Here is a 13,882-nt window from a genome sequence, read left to right on the forward strand (position 1 = left end):
AAAATGGAGTGGAAAGCTCTCATATTAGCTTAACTGCAAACCTTAGAACAAAACAACATTTGCATCTGCTTAATAAAATATACAGAACGTGGCATGGCAGTTATGAGAACCTTCTTATCAAACACTAAGCAGCTAGGGACCCTGTCATTCTTATTTTGCAAAACATTTGAAATTAAATGAGGATGAGAAAGATACAGAAGGATATTAGTAATGAACATGGGCTTCCTATATTTGACGTACAGAGAGCAGATAACATGGACAACACTTGGCAAATGTTATCTTGAACAAAGATTTTATTTATTTATTTTTCTGAGAGAGAAAGATTTTTGTCTCCTACTTCCTATCTGTGACAAGTTAGTTCATCTGCTTGCACATTAGTTTCCTCATTGATAAAAGTGGAAAATAAAGTAGATACCTTATTGGATTACTGTGAAGATAATATAAGTCACACTAGAAGTGTTGGCACATAATAAGGGCTCAATGGACATTAGTGTGCTAGGTATGGATAGAAGAAGGTAGTGCTTGCATATAAGTTTCACCTTCTGGTAGAGCAAAAAATTGTGTTCAATAAATAAACAAGCAGTTCTCACTCTTCAAATGAGAACCCTGTCTCACACATATCTTAGATGAAATAATTCAAATTTTTACACTTACTGCAGTGACTTGTACATGATCTTCTAAAGTAAAGTGAAAATGAAAGTTGCTCGGTTGTATCCAACTCTTTGTGACCCTGTGGACTATACATTCCATGGAATTCTCTAGGCCAGAATACTGAAGTGGATAGCTTTTCCCTTCTCCAGGGACTCTTCCCAATCCAGGTATAGAACCCAGGTCTCATGCATTGCAGGCAGATTCTTTACCAGCTAAGCCACAAGGGAAGTCAAGGAAAACTGGAGAGGGTAGCCTATCCCTTCTCTAGCAGATCTTCCAGACCCAGGGGTCTCCTGAAATGCAGGCAGATTATTTACCAACTCAGCTATCAGGGAAGCCCATCTTCTAAAGTAAAGACTCTTTCAAATCCTGATAAGATTTCAGGAAGTTTTTTAAGAAATCCTTGGCCTCCAATAATGTAGTACTTTCATTTGTAATTTTTATAAATTATAGTCAGATGAATAAAGAAAAGCAAAATATTAGTGTTAGTTGCTCAGCCATGTCCAACTCTTTGTGACCACGTGGACTATAACTGGCAAGGATCCTCTGTCTATGGAATTTTTCAGGCAAGAATACTGGAATGTCCATTCCCTTCTCTAGGGGATCTTCCTAACTCAGGGATCAAACCCTGGTCTCCTGTATTGCAGGTGGATATTTTACCATTTGAGCCACTAGGTAATGGAATATTATTCAGTCATAAAGAATAATGGAATAATGCCTTCTGCAGGGTGTGCATGGACCTAGGACATATTATACTTAATGAAATAAGTCATACAGATAAAGACAAATACTGAATATTATATGGTAACAAGCAAATTTGTCCTTGGAGTACAGAAAGAAGCAGGGCAAAGGCAATAGGGTTTTGTGAAGCAAACGCACTGGTCACAGCAAACACCCTCTTCCAACAACACAAGAGAAGACTCTACACATGGACATCACCAGATGGTCAACATCGAAATCAGATTGATTATATTCTTTGCAGCCAAAGATGGAGAAGCTCTTTACAGTCAGCAAAAACAAGACCGGGAGGCGACTGTGGCTCAGATCATGAACTCCTTATTGCCAAATTCAGACTGAAATTGAAGAAAGTAGGGAAAACCACTAGACCATTCAGGTATGACCTAAATCAAATCCCATATGATTATACACTGGAAGTGACAAATAGGTTCAAATGATTAGATCTGATAGAGTGCCTGAAGAACTATGGACAGAGGTTCATAACATTGTATAGCAGGCAGTGATCAAGACCATCCCCAAGATAAAGAAATGCAAAAAGACAAAATGGTTGTCTGAGGAGGCCTTACAAATAGCTGTGAAAAGAAGAGAACTGAAAGGCAAAGGAGAAAAGGAAAGATATACCCATTTGAATGCAGAGTTCCAAAGAATAGCAAGGAGAGATAAGAAAGCCTCCCTCATTGATCAATGCAAAGAAATAGAGGAAATCAATAAAATGGGAAAGACTAGAGATCTCTTCGGAGAAGGCAATGGCACCCCACTCCAGTACTCTTACCTGGAAAATCCCATGGACAGAGGAGCCTGGTAGGCTGCAGTCCATGGGGTCGCGAAGAGTCCATACGACTGATCAACTTCACTTTCACTTTTCACTTTCATCCATTGGAGAAGGAAATGGCAACCCACTCCAGCATTCTTGCCTGGAGAATCCGAGGGACGGGGGAGCCTGGTGGGCTGCCGTCCATTGGGTCGCACAGAGTCAGACACGACTGAAGCAACTTAGCAGCAGCAGCAGCAGAGATCTCTTCAAGAAAATTAGAGATACCAAGGGAACATTTCATGCAAAGATGGGCTCAATAAAGGACAGAAATGGTATGGACCTAACAGAAGCAGAAGATATTAGTTTTGCCAAATATCAAAATGAATCCACCACAGGTATACATGTGTTCCCCATCCTGAACCAAACTAATACAATTATGTAAAGTTTAAAAATAAAATAAAATTTTTTAAAAAATTAATTAATTAAAAAAAGAGAAGATATTAAGAAGAGGTGGCAAGAAAAAAACAGAATAACTACACAAAAATAGAGCTTCACAACCCAGATAATCACGTGGTGTGATCACTCACCTAGAGCCAGACATCCTGGAATGCAAAGTCAAGCGGGCCTTAGGGAGCATCACTGCAAACAAAACTAGTGGAGGTAATGGAATTCCCATTGAGCTATTTCAAATCCTGAAAGATGATGCTGTGAAAGTGCTTCACTCAATATGCCAGCAACTTTGGAAAACTCAGCAGTGGCCACAGGACTGGAAAAGGTCAGATTTCATTCCAATCCCAAAGAAAGGCAATGCCAAAGAATTATCAAACTACCACACAATTGCACTCATCTCACATGCTAGTAACTGCTACTGCTACTGCTAAGTCGCTTCAGTCGTGTCCGACTCTGTGCGACTGCAGAGACGGCAGCCCGCCAGACTTCCCCGTCCCTGAGATTCTCTAGGCAAGAACACTGGAGTGGGTTGCCATTTCCTTCTCCAATGCTAAAAGTGAAAAGTGAAAGTGAAGTCACTCAGTCGTGTCCGACTCTAGCGACCTCGTGGACTGCAGCCTACCAGGCTCCTCCGTCCATGGGATTTTCCAGGCAAAAGTACTGGAGTGGGGTGCCATTGCCTTCTCCACACGCTAGTAAAGAAATGCTCAAAATTCTCCAAGCCAGGCTTCAACAGTATGTGAACCATGAATTTCCAGATATTCAAGCTAGATTTAGAAAAGGCAGAGGAACCAGAGATCAAATTGCCAGCATCCACCGAGTCATCAAAAAAGCAAGAGTTCCAGAGAAACATCTATTTCTGCTTTATTGTCTATGCCAAAGGCTTTGACTGTGTGGATCACAACAAAATGTGGAAAATTCTTAAAGAGATGGGAATACCAGACCACCTGGCCTGCCTCTTGAGAAATCTGTATGCAGGTCAGGAAGTAACAGTTAGAACTGGACATGGAAAAACAGAGTGGTTCCAAATCGGGAAAGGAATACGTCAAGGTTGAATACTTTCACCCTGCTGATTTAACTTATATGCACAGTACATCATGAGAAATGCTGGGCTGGATGAAGCACAAGCTGGAATCAAGATTGCCAGGAGAAATATCAATTATCTCAGATATGCAGATGACACCACCCTTATGGCAGAAAGCGAAGAAGAGGAGCCTGGTGGGCTGCAGTCCATGGGGTTGCAAAGAGTCGGACACAACTGAGTGACAAAGCACAATCTAAAAAATAGTGCAAAAGATGGTATATGCAAAACAGAAACAGACTCAGGGATGTAGAAAAGAAATAGTGGCTTCCAAAGGGGAGAGGGAAGTGAGGGGAGGAAATTAGGGCAGTTACAAACCACTATGTATAAAATAGATAGCAATAAGGATATATTGTGTAGCACAGGAAATTATAGCCCATACTTACAGTTTTTGATGTGTCAACATTAGTTCAAAAAAAGCTCTTAGGAAAAACAAAAGGAACAAACAAAAGCAACTTGAGAGAATTTCAACTTGCTTTAAATGAAGATTTATTGTCATATAGAATGCTGATAATACTGAAATATCTTAAAGGTACAAACATGAATTTCAGAAATACAAACTGGACCAAAAGAAATAGGTCAATTAGGTAACTTTTCTTTTGAAAATATGCTAAAAATCTATCTGATTTGTAGCCCATGAATGTTAAGAACACTTGATTCTTTGGGTGCTTTAGGTCATATTTGGAATAAACATTTCTGTTAATGTTATACAGCCTTAAAACATGCACCATCCTTAGCTATACTGGGGTGTGCATACACACATGTTAAATACACTGAGCTTCCCCTTCACGAAGTTCATAAGCAGGTGAGGAGGGCATTTGTGAAGAACTTGATTGAATTTAAAGTGCTAAGGTGGGATAACTTTTGTGTATGTGGGCAGACAAATTCAAGTCAGTGAAGGATTACTTACAAAGAACTGATCCAAGTTTTAGCAGTCCGTTGAGAGTGAAGAGTGCAAAGCACAGGGCCAAGTGTATGTCTAGATTAATTCCGCCCAAGCACCTGTGGTTCATCACATTCCATGCATGAAAAAAATTAGGTGATCCAAAATGAACACTGTATTCTTTGAAGGACTAACATTTCTTAGGGAAGGACAATTATTTTAGACAAAAGATAATTATTAAGCAAAAATGGAATGCCTGGCCTTGTATAGAAATTCTACCTCTTTTTTTTCTGCATCTTCCATATCTTTGTTTTCATTTGGTGGTAAATGTATAAATTATTTTATCCTCTTTTGATTTCTTCTCATTACATTATTTCTGGCTTCCCCAGTGGCTCAGTGGGAAATAATCCCCCTGTGATGCAGGAGATGCAGATCTGATCCCTGGGTTGGGAAGATCCCCTGGAGCAGGAAATGGCACCCACTCAAGTATTCTTGCCTGGAAAATCCCATGGATAGAGCAGCCTGGAGGGTACAGATCATGGGGTCGCAAAAAGAGTCGCATACAATTTAGCAAGTAAACAACAGCACAGTCTTTCAAATGCTTTTCTTTCTATTAGTTCTGCTCTTTCTTGATACAGTCACCCCTCAGTTTCTTTGGGGATTGCTTCCAGGAGTCCACACAGGATATTCCCTCCAGGATATCAAAATAGGTGTATGCTCAAGTCCCTAACATAAAATGGGTAGTTCCATGAATACACTCCTTCCTCTATATCCATGGGTTTCACATCCATGGATAAGGATGGTGAAATGTATTATTTTTCCTTCCTTTCCTCCTTCCACATTCCCTGCCAGAATATTTTTTATTAAAATTAATAGTTTTCAGAAAAGATATGTGTAAAGAGCTAATGGGAAGTTAAGAATAATATCAGATTGATGTCTTAGATGATGTTTTGTTTTATAAGTAATAGTGAAAATTCATACCATAATGCAAATAAATCTGGCAGCATTTCTTTCATCATATTTCAAAAAGATGCTCATACCATAGAAGATGTATGCCCCCATATACAACATAAGCTATCTAGCGTGTGTGAGATACCTGTTTAGTGCAAGGAATACAGTATGAAGAACTTCTTTGTGGCTCACAAGGTAAAGAATCTGCCTGTAGTGTGGGAGACCTGGATCTGATCCCTGGGTTTGGAAGATCCCTCGGAGAAGGAAACGGCAATCCACTCCAGTATTCTTGCTTGGATAATTCCATGAACAGAGGAGCCTGGCAGGCTACAGTCTATGGGGTCTCTCAAGGAGTTGGACACAACTGAGCAACTTATATATATATATATATATGCAGTATGAGGTTGTTATTGTCCTTGGACTTGAGACACTATTCACCTTACAATGACCAGAGATACATATTTAACAGCCACCATTTGTTTACCAGTCTTGCATATCAGAGTTGGCGATGGACAGGGAGGCCTGGTGTGCTGCGATTCATGGGGTCTCGGAGAGTCGGATACAACTGAGCGACTGAACTGAACTGAACTTGCATATCAAGTGGGGAAATCCATCCATCAAATGCAACAAGTTTTTCTTAACTAGTTCAAAGCACAGGCCTTTCCTTAAATGACTATGTTGAAATATAAATTCCACTTATCTCCAGTGGCCTCCCCTCAAGTGAATTTAACCTAAAACTCTGTCTACTTATTAGAATAATTATCCTACTTACAGTCTATTTTTTGAGTAAAATGGGATTCTATCAGAAGTATCTCATTGGATACAAAGTGCAAGACTTTTATGAAGCATTTTCTCTTACACTTAGTACAGCCTTACAAACATTAAAGCTCATACCCTCTTTTTCTCAGCAATGGTAAAGAGATACTATTTTAATTGCCTTCAAGAGACATCATAAGAAGCAAAAGGGGGAAAGTATTATTACCTTTGTTTGTGCTCTGAGTTCTTAAGTATCCACTGTATGCTTTCTCTTTGGGTCTGTTTCTGGTGGTATAACCCTTGTTAATAGGAATTAGATCAGATTATGATTGTGTTGTGGTTATCTTAATTTTGCATGTTTTCTTCATCAAACAATACATATTTATATTAATTATCTCATATCAGTGTGAATAAAGAAAACCCAGAGCTATTTAGCATTTACTTAACTACTAGCTTTTTTTTGTCTTAGGAACTACTGTATATTTCACTGTAATAACAGTGAGTTATGTTTAGCAGCATTGCCTTCTTTTATTAAAGGTGCATTAATTTAATGTTAGAAACAACCAGCTTTAAAGATGTGATTGGCCTTCAATTCTTTTTAGATTCCTCTTCGAGATGCACTTACCACAAAAATGTGTTCTGTGGGAATTTGGCAACCTAGCTGATGATAGGATAGATCATTTTTAGTTTACAGGAGAAAGCAAATGCTTCACTATTATGTTGTTATTATTTATTATGTCAAAAAGAAAATGTATTTTTAGCTAGCTATGTGCATGTGAGTCCAAATATCGTTTGGTAAAACTAGTCAAGTGGGAAAGCTTCCACTTCTTTGTGATGACGCATCAAATATGCCCTTATCACTAAAGACATTAAGGTGAAATGGTGATACTTTGTTTTTCCAAGCACCCTTAAAACTAACAGGAAAATCTAAATTACTGTATATTTATTTTTCAGGAGCCAATGAGAAAGAAATAGCCCTAATGAATGGTTTGACTGTTAATTTACATCTTCTACTGGTAAGCTTCCTTTCCCACCAGTGTTTAGAATACACTCATTTACAGAATCTGATTTTTTCTATCTTTAATTCATGAGGATTTGGAGTTTTACTTACTTAAAAATAAATTGTGAGATTATTTTCAATTATTCCAGGAAATGCTGGGCCCTGCTAGAATGGCTTCTTCATAATCATGGGAGAGTTGTCTCTTTACAAACAGCTTTAGAATACTGAGCTCTTATCTTAGAACATAAGGAATAAGAGTCACAGTTGATAAAAAGCTAAATTGCGGCAAGCACACAAAATAACGATGTAAAAATGGTAGCAAGCAGTGATCTTTTCAGAAAGACAGTTTTCCAATATGCTGAGTTTTAGGGGGTTCACTATGGAATATTATATTTCTGTACATTGATTTTAGGGGGTAGATTAAAAAAGACCCTGTTACTGGGAGAGATTGAGGGCATGAGAAGAAGGGGGCAGTGGAGAATGAGATGGTTAGACAGCATCACCGACTCAATGGACATGAAATGGCTCGATCTCCAGGAGACAGTGAAGGACAGAGAGTCTTGGCCTGCTGCAGTCCAAGATATCACAAAGAGTCAGACATGACTTACTGACTGAACAACAATAACAAACATTGAGTCACTCTGCTTAGGTATTTCTTACATTTTAAGAATTTGGTAATATGTATACCTTAAAATATATATTCTTGGTTTGAAATATGGTGCCTAGAGTAACTAATGTCATGAAAATTTTGTATTTCATTTTTAAGTGAGATTTTGAAAACATGTCTATAGGACAAAGATGGACTATTAAGATACTGATATTTTATTTTTATAATATACAGACATGATTATTAAACATGGCTGAAGGAAAGTGCTTATGGAGTATGTTAAGTATGAAGGTAAACTGCATGACTTTCAGTTTAGACAACTCTGGTTTGGCTCCCAGCTAGATTACTTAAATACCTGTTTGATTTTGGACAAGGGTATTGGCATTTCTGGGTTTCCCAGGTGGGTCAGTGATAAAGAATCACCTGCAGTGCAAGGGATATAAGTTCGATCCCTGAGTCAAGAATATCCCCTGGACAAGGAAATGGCAACCCACTCCAATATACTTGCCTGGGAAATCCCATGGACAGAGGAAACTGGTGGGCTACAGTCCATGGGTTGCAGAAGAGTCAGACACAACTTAGCAACTAAACAACAATTGGCATTTCTAATTTTAATTTTTTCCTTTGTAAAAAATGAGGATGATAATATCTACCTCATACATATAAAACATGATAATATGTGAAAATTGTTTTAGCACCCCGGCCAATGGTCAACATCCAATTAACAATAGCAATCATCCTTATTGTTATTATTGTCTGTCAGTATTCTCCAAGAACTGCACGGAGAAATGACAAGGCTCCATTGAACACATGAGCTACTTATCCCTGGTGAATCTAGAAATCCCAAATGTTTCATTAGGGCAAAGGAATTTTCAGTTGGATCTAAAATTAGATTTCATACAATCATAAAACTTTAGAAAGATTATGTACTAGAAACCAAATCTACAGCTATGAATAAGACATACATATAGATAGGCTTCCCAGGTGGCAGTAGATAGACTATGATATTTCAGTATCAGAGCAATTGCCATTAAGTGCATTGAGATTTTCAATTTTCAATTAATTTTCAATTAGCATTTAAGTGAAGTTTGAGAATTCATTTTTATCTGATTCACATTTTTCTCTCAAATTTGCTTTCCTACTGATAAACATAGTGAGCAAATATCTTGTTTTTAGAATTCATTGGAAACAACGCTAATTGGAAAAATGTACCTTTGATAGGCATCTAACTGTGTAGTTAATTAATTCCTTTAAAATGCTGGAGATTATAAAATTAAAGTGTGGTATAAAAATGAACAAATGTCTATGTTGTACATTAATGCTTTTCTCAATAAATCCATTTCATTGCAGTTATCATTTTTCAAGCCTACACCCAAACGGTATAAAATTCTCCTAGAAGCCAAAGCCTTCCCTTCAGATCATGTAAGGATTCTTCAAATGATATTTATATTCTTTCTACTCTTCCTAAAGGAGCATGTCATTTGCCTGACTTGAATGTTTATTCACTAGTCTTTTCTAAGTAACCTTATAATAAAAAGATCTGTCAAATGCTTTTGATTTATGCATTTTTATAGATTGTAGCTTTATTTCTTTTGTTCAAGTAAAACATGTGTTAAGGGAAGAAAGAATTGAGTAGGAACATTGATTTATTAGTCTTTTTAAAGACACTGAACAAACCACTGGTCTAAATCAAGTGCAGTTATAAATGTTTTATTAATTCTTGTTGCTGTTTGGTTTTATGAAATTAAATCAATACACACCCCAGTACTTAACCCTTTAGTTACCTAAAGTAGGAATATAAACATTTATCTGTCCATTTGCTTTCATAACACACTAGCATAATTATTGGTAGTTTTTAATTTAAAAAATGCATTGAAGACTTTAAGAATTTTTTGTGGTTCAAGGAAAAAAACCATGCTACTTTTTTTGCAATGTCAGTTGATAAGAAATTTGACTGTTACAGACACCAACACAGATAAAAGCATATTTCAGTTTTAGTATTAGAGAAACTTAATTTCCATCTTTATATTATCACTATTTAAGTATTCTAGCCTATGTCTTATAATTTCAAGGCATTTAATCATTCAAATTAATAGCCATGATCTTACTAAAAAGGATCAAGAATATTTATCTTGAAAAAATTCAGGGTCCCTAAAATTTCTGGTTCCCATTTTCATCTGGGGCTCTCAATGAAGGGAACTTTTTTTATCCTTTTCTTACACTAGCTTACTCTTTATAGGGCAAGCCATTTCTGTATCCTGTATTGAAGCCTAGCAAGTCTTCACTGCTCACTTTGGTTATTTTCTAAACTCTGTTTTGACTCAAATTAGATTAATTAAATATCTTACTCAAAAAATGTCATATTTCTAAAGAATAAATGACCCTTCATTTCTATCCCTATAATATTTCTGTTCAGATTGCTGCATGTAAATAATGTTAAATTTTTCTCTGATACATTCTGTTTAGTCACTTTTAACCTTGACCTTGAATCTAAAATGATAATATGCTTTTATTGTTATTTTATTATCTTTTTTTGAGCTATTTTAATGTACTTCTGTGAACTGGACTTGATTTAATAAATCATCTTTCTTTTCCAGTATGCTGTTGAGTCACAGCTTCAACTTCATGGACTTAACATTGAGAAAAGTATGCGGATTATAAAGCCAAGAGAGGTATATAAGAAAGAGAAATAAATATTCATCATGCTTCTATTTAGTATTGATTTTTTCTTCATTTTCTTCAAAAGTTTATTATCTTCATTACTTTAATGGAACTTTCAAGAAAGTATAAAAGACCTATACTCTGTTACTATTAGGTCATTTTGCTTAAAATAGAAACTTAACTCAGAAGTGTATTTATTTTAATTTTTTCAAGGGCTTGTCATATTATAAGCAAACTATATTCCTATCAATACCACTAGAGTCTGCCATATTCTTCAGTGGAATGGAAGGAGATAGCAACTTGCATATATCATTTTCAAATTTAAATGCCATTGCCTGTGGGTGCCATTAAAATCACATTAAAAATCAGTTATATTTGTTGAAGTTGAATGATGCCTATCTTTTTGCCCCTCTTAATCTAAGTACCAAATGTTTGCCTCTGAGTTTAGTCTGGGGTATTGAAAGGGACTTAGTGTAGCAGAAGGAAATTAGGTTTACAATCTCGTTATTACTCCCCAGGGAAATCCCCGTGACTTTGTGTTACTTACTTTATCTCTGAGATTTCTTTATATTTAAACAGATTACAAAGGAAACAGTTGGGCTTGACCATATGTTTAAGATCTAAAATACTATGCCCTTTATATTAATAAAGCTGTAAGGCTAAGTTGTACAGGCTTTGATATCTAAACCCTGCCCCTTGTGTGACTTGGCACCAACAGATTCACACAGGATAAATTTTAGGTTTCATGTATGTATGACACTCCCAAGTCAATGTTTGCACAATTATTTCTTTCAACCCAAAACCAATTTGAGAAATTAAAGATCTACTCTATTCACTTCTTTTTGGCAACATGTTATTAATGAAACAGAAAGTTCTCACAGCTTTGGAATGATATGTTTCATATATTGTATATAAATTGCTTATTTCTAGTAAAAATGACTATAGCCATCACAAGTTTTTGTTTTTTTTTTTTTAAAGTAATAAGTGTTGTGGAGCTGTATGACTTAATCATATATTTGGGACTACTCTTTAGCATTACTAGATTGAAGCAGGTCAACATGAAACAGAACCATATCTTATCATTGAAAATAAATTTCTCATTTTCTTAGTACTGATTCTTTAAAGGAATAAAGCATTAGTATATAGAGCACTTTCCTTACTTTTTTAAACAATTATAATGGACAAAATGTATTAGCTTCCTCTACAGGAAAAAAAAAAAAAAGAGGTTGGGGTTGTCATGTTACTAATTTTACCTTAAATTTTTTTCTTAGAATTACTATTTTTTAATTTAAAATTTATTTTTAACTGGAGGATAATTGCCTACAATATTGTGTTGGTGTCTGCTATACAACAATTTGAATCAGTCATATATCCCCCTCCTTCTTGAACCTCCCTTTCACCTCTCCCCCATCCCACCTCTGTAGGTTATCACAGAGCACCAGGTTGAACTTCCTGTGCTATACACCAACCTTCTCCTAGCTATCTGTTTTACATATGGCAATGGATATGTTTCAGGGCTATTCACTCAACTCCTCTCCTTCCCCCACCGTGTCCACAAGTTTGTTCTCTATGTCTTTATCTCTATCCTGCCCTTCAAGTAGATTGACCAGTACAATTTACCACTCTTATTTTTATAGATTATCATTTTTTCAAACAAGTCTCAGACTACTAGCAGAAATTAGCATATTATTACATATGTGATACATATGATATATGCCTAATGTGGGACACAGTAATTGGCAAATAGTAAGAGTTACCAAAATTAAAAACAATTGAAGAAAAATCCATTAATACTGACCATGTCAGATTGAGCAGTGTAGAAAATCATGAAGACTTCATAAATAGATGAGAATTATTAGGCTACAAATTTATAATTTGTATCTGGCAGAGTCCTTTCACTCAAGTTGTTTATAAGACCAAATTAAATCATTCACAGTATTCACAAACTAACTGATCACTGAATTGTGGGAGAAAAGTAACCTTGATAATATTGAATTTCATTGATAGTTTCTTTGTGTTTGGATCTTTACCTTCAGATTGGTATGGAATAGATATTGCTCTTAAATTAATAGAAAATATTAGGTTAAGTTTCACTCAGATGATGTATATGTGTCTTTTATCTGGAAAAAATTAATGATTTTAGATTGATAAGTAAAATACTAATTTGCAAGAAATCAGTTTTGACATTTAATATTTTATGGATATCCTATTTTTCTGGTATTTTATTGGATGGGAATAAAAATGAAATAATTTATAAGTATCTAAATAGTAAAGATTAATTGAAAAACTGAAGAATAAAATCAGGCAATAGAGTTTTGCAAAAACTTATACTTTATAAAATACTTTTTACTATTGTATTATCATTTCTTAATAACAAAAAGCATGTTCAAATGTTCTTGCCAGATTTTTGAAGACTCTTAACTTGAAAAAAATACCTTTGCTTTTTCTTATGATAAGAAAGATCCCAAAGTGATTTTTGGATTGGGAAATATAAACGGAAAAGTTGTCATTGTGGATATTATGTAATTTATGCCTACCACGACTTTAGGGGGAAGACACATTGAGATTAGAGGATATCCTTGAAGTAATTGAGAATGAAGGTGACTCTATTGCAGTGATCCTTTTCAGTGGTCTGCATTTTTATACCGGACAGCTCTTTAATATACCTGCCATCACAAAAGCAGGACAAGCAAAGGTATGTGCACCATTTCTTCCTCCCCACTTTGTCCAGAACATCTATATACACACACACGCACACACACACACACACACACACACGTGTATATATGATATGTGAAAGTGTCAGTCACTCAGTTGTGTCTGACTCTTTGCAACCCCATGGATTGTAGCCTGCCAGGCTCCTCTGTCCATGGATTTCTCCAGGCAAGAATACTGGAGTGGCCATTCCCCTCTCCAGATCTTCCCTTCCCAGGGATCAAACCCAGGTCTCCCATGTTGCAGACAGACTCTTCACTGTCTGAGTCACCAGGGAAGCCCCATATGATACATATATATATATTTGCCTAAAGTAAAATATTTATGTTTTAAAATATATTTAATACATATGTATTTAATACATATATTTTAAAATTTAAAGTTTATTAAATACACTTTAAAATATGAATATTTAGCTTTAGGCATCTCTGTTTAAACCTCTTTTGTTACTTCTGTGGTCATACCTCCTTATTAGCATCTGCTCTCTCAATGTCTACCTCTAATCAGCAGGATGGGTGAGATTCCTTAAGTGTTGTCATTGGTACAGAACTGCTCAGTCAGCAGAAGTAGCCAATACTTAGGATAGTAACTATATATTAGGACTATTAGAAACTCAACTCTGGTGCTTAGTTGAG

The 13,882-nt window shown here is 35.9% G+C and overlaps 1 protein-coding gene across 4 annotated transcripts in view; it reads left to right on the top strand.

Annotated features, from left to right (window-relative positions):
- KYNU (kynureninase) overlaps positions 1 to 13,882 on the top strand; it is a 124,501-nt gene that overhangs the window by 41,020 nt on the left and 69,599 nt on the right. For all 4 annotated transcript variants that reach the window (XR_011468002.1, XM_014478136.2, XM_070389871.1 and 1 more), the window contains exons 5-8: positions 7,219 to 7,280; positions 9,222 to 9,293; positions 10,469 to 10,543; positions 13,081 to 13,227. Coding sequence is in view for 3 of the 4 variants with exons in the window: in XM_014478136.2 (XP_014333622.2) it covers positions 7,219 to 7,280; positions 9,222 to 9,293; positions 10,469 to 10,543; positions 13,081 to 13,227 (356 nt within the window). In the remaining variant the exon portion in view is untranslated. The remainder of the gene's footprint in view (positions 1 to 7,218; positions 7,281 to 9,221; positions 9,294 to 10,468; positions 10,544 to 13,080; positions 13,228 to 13,882) is intronic.

Source organism: Bos mutus, chromosome 2 (assembly GCF_027580195.1).
Source record: "Bos mutus isolate GX-2022 chromosome 2, NWIPB_WYAK_1.1, whole genome shotgun sequence".
NCBI classification, from domain to species: Eukaryota; Metazoa; Chordata; class Mammalia; order Artiodactyla; family Bovidae; genus Bos; species Bos mutus.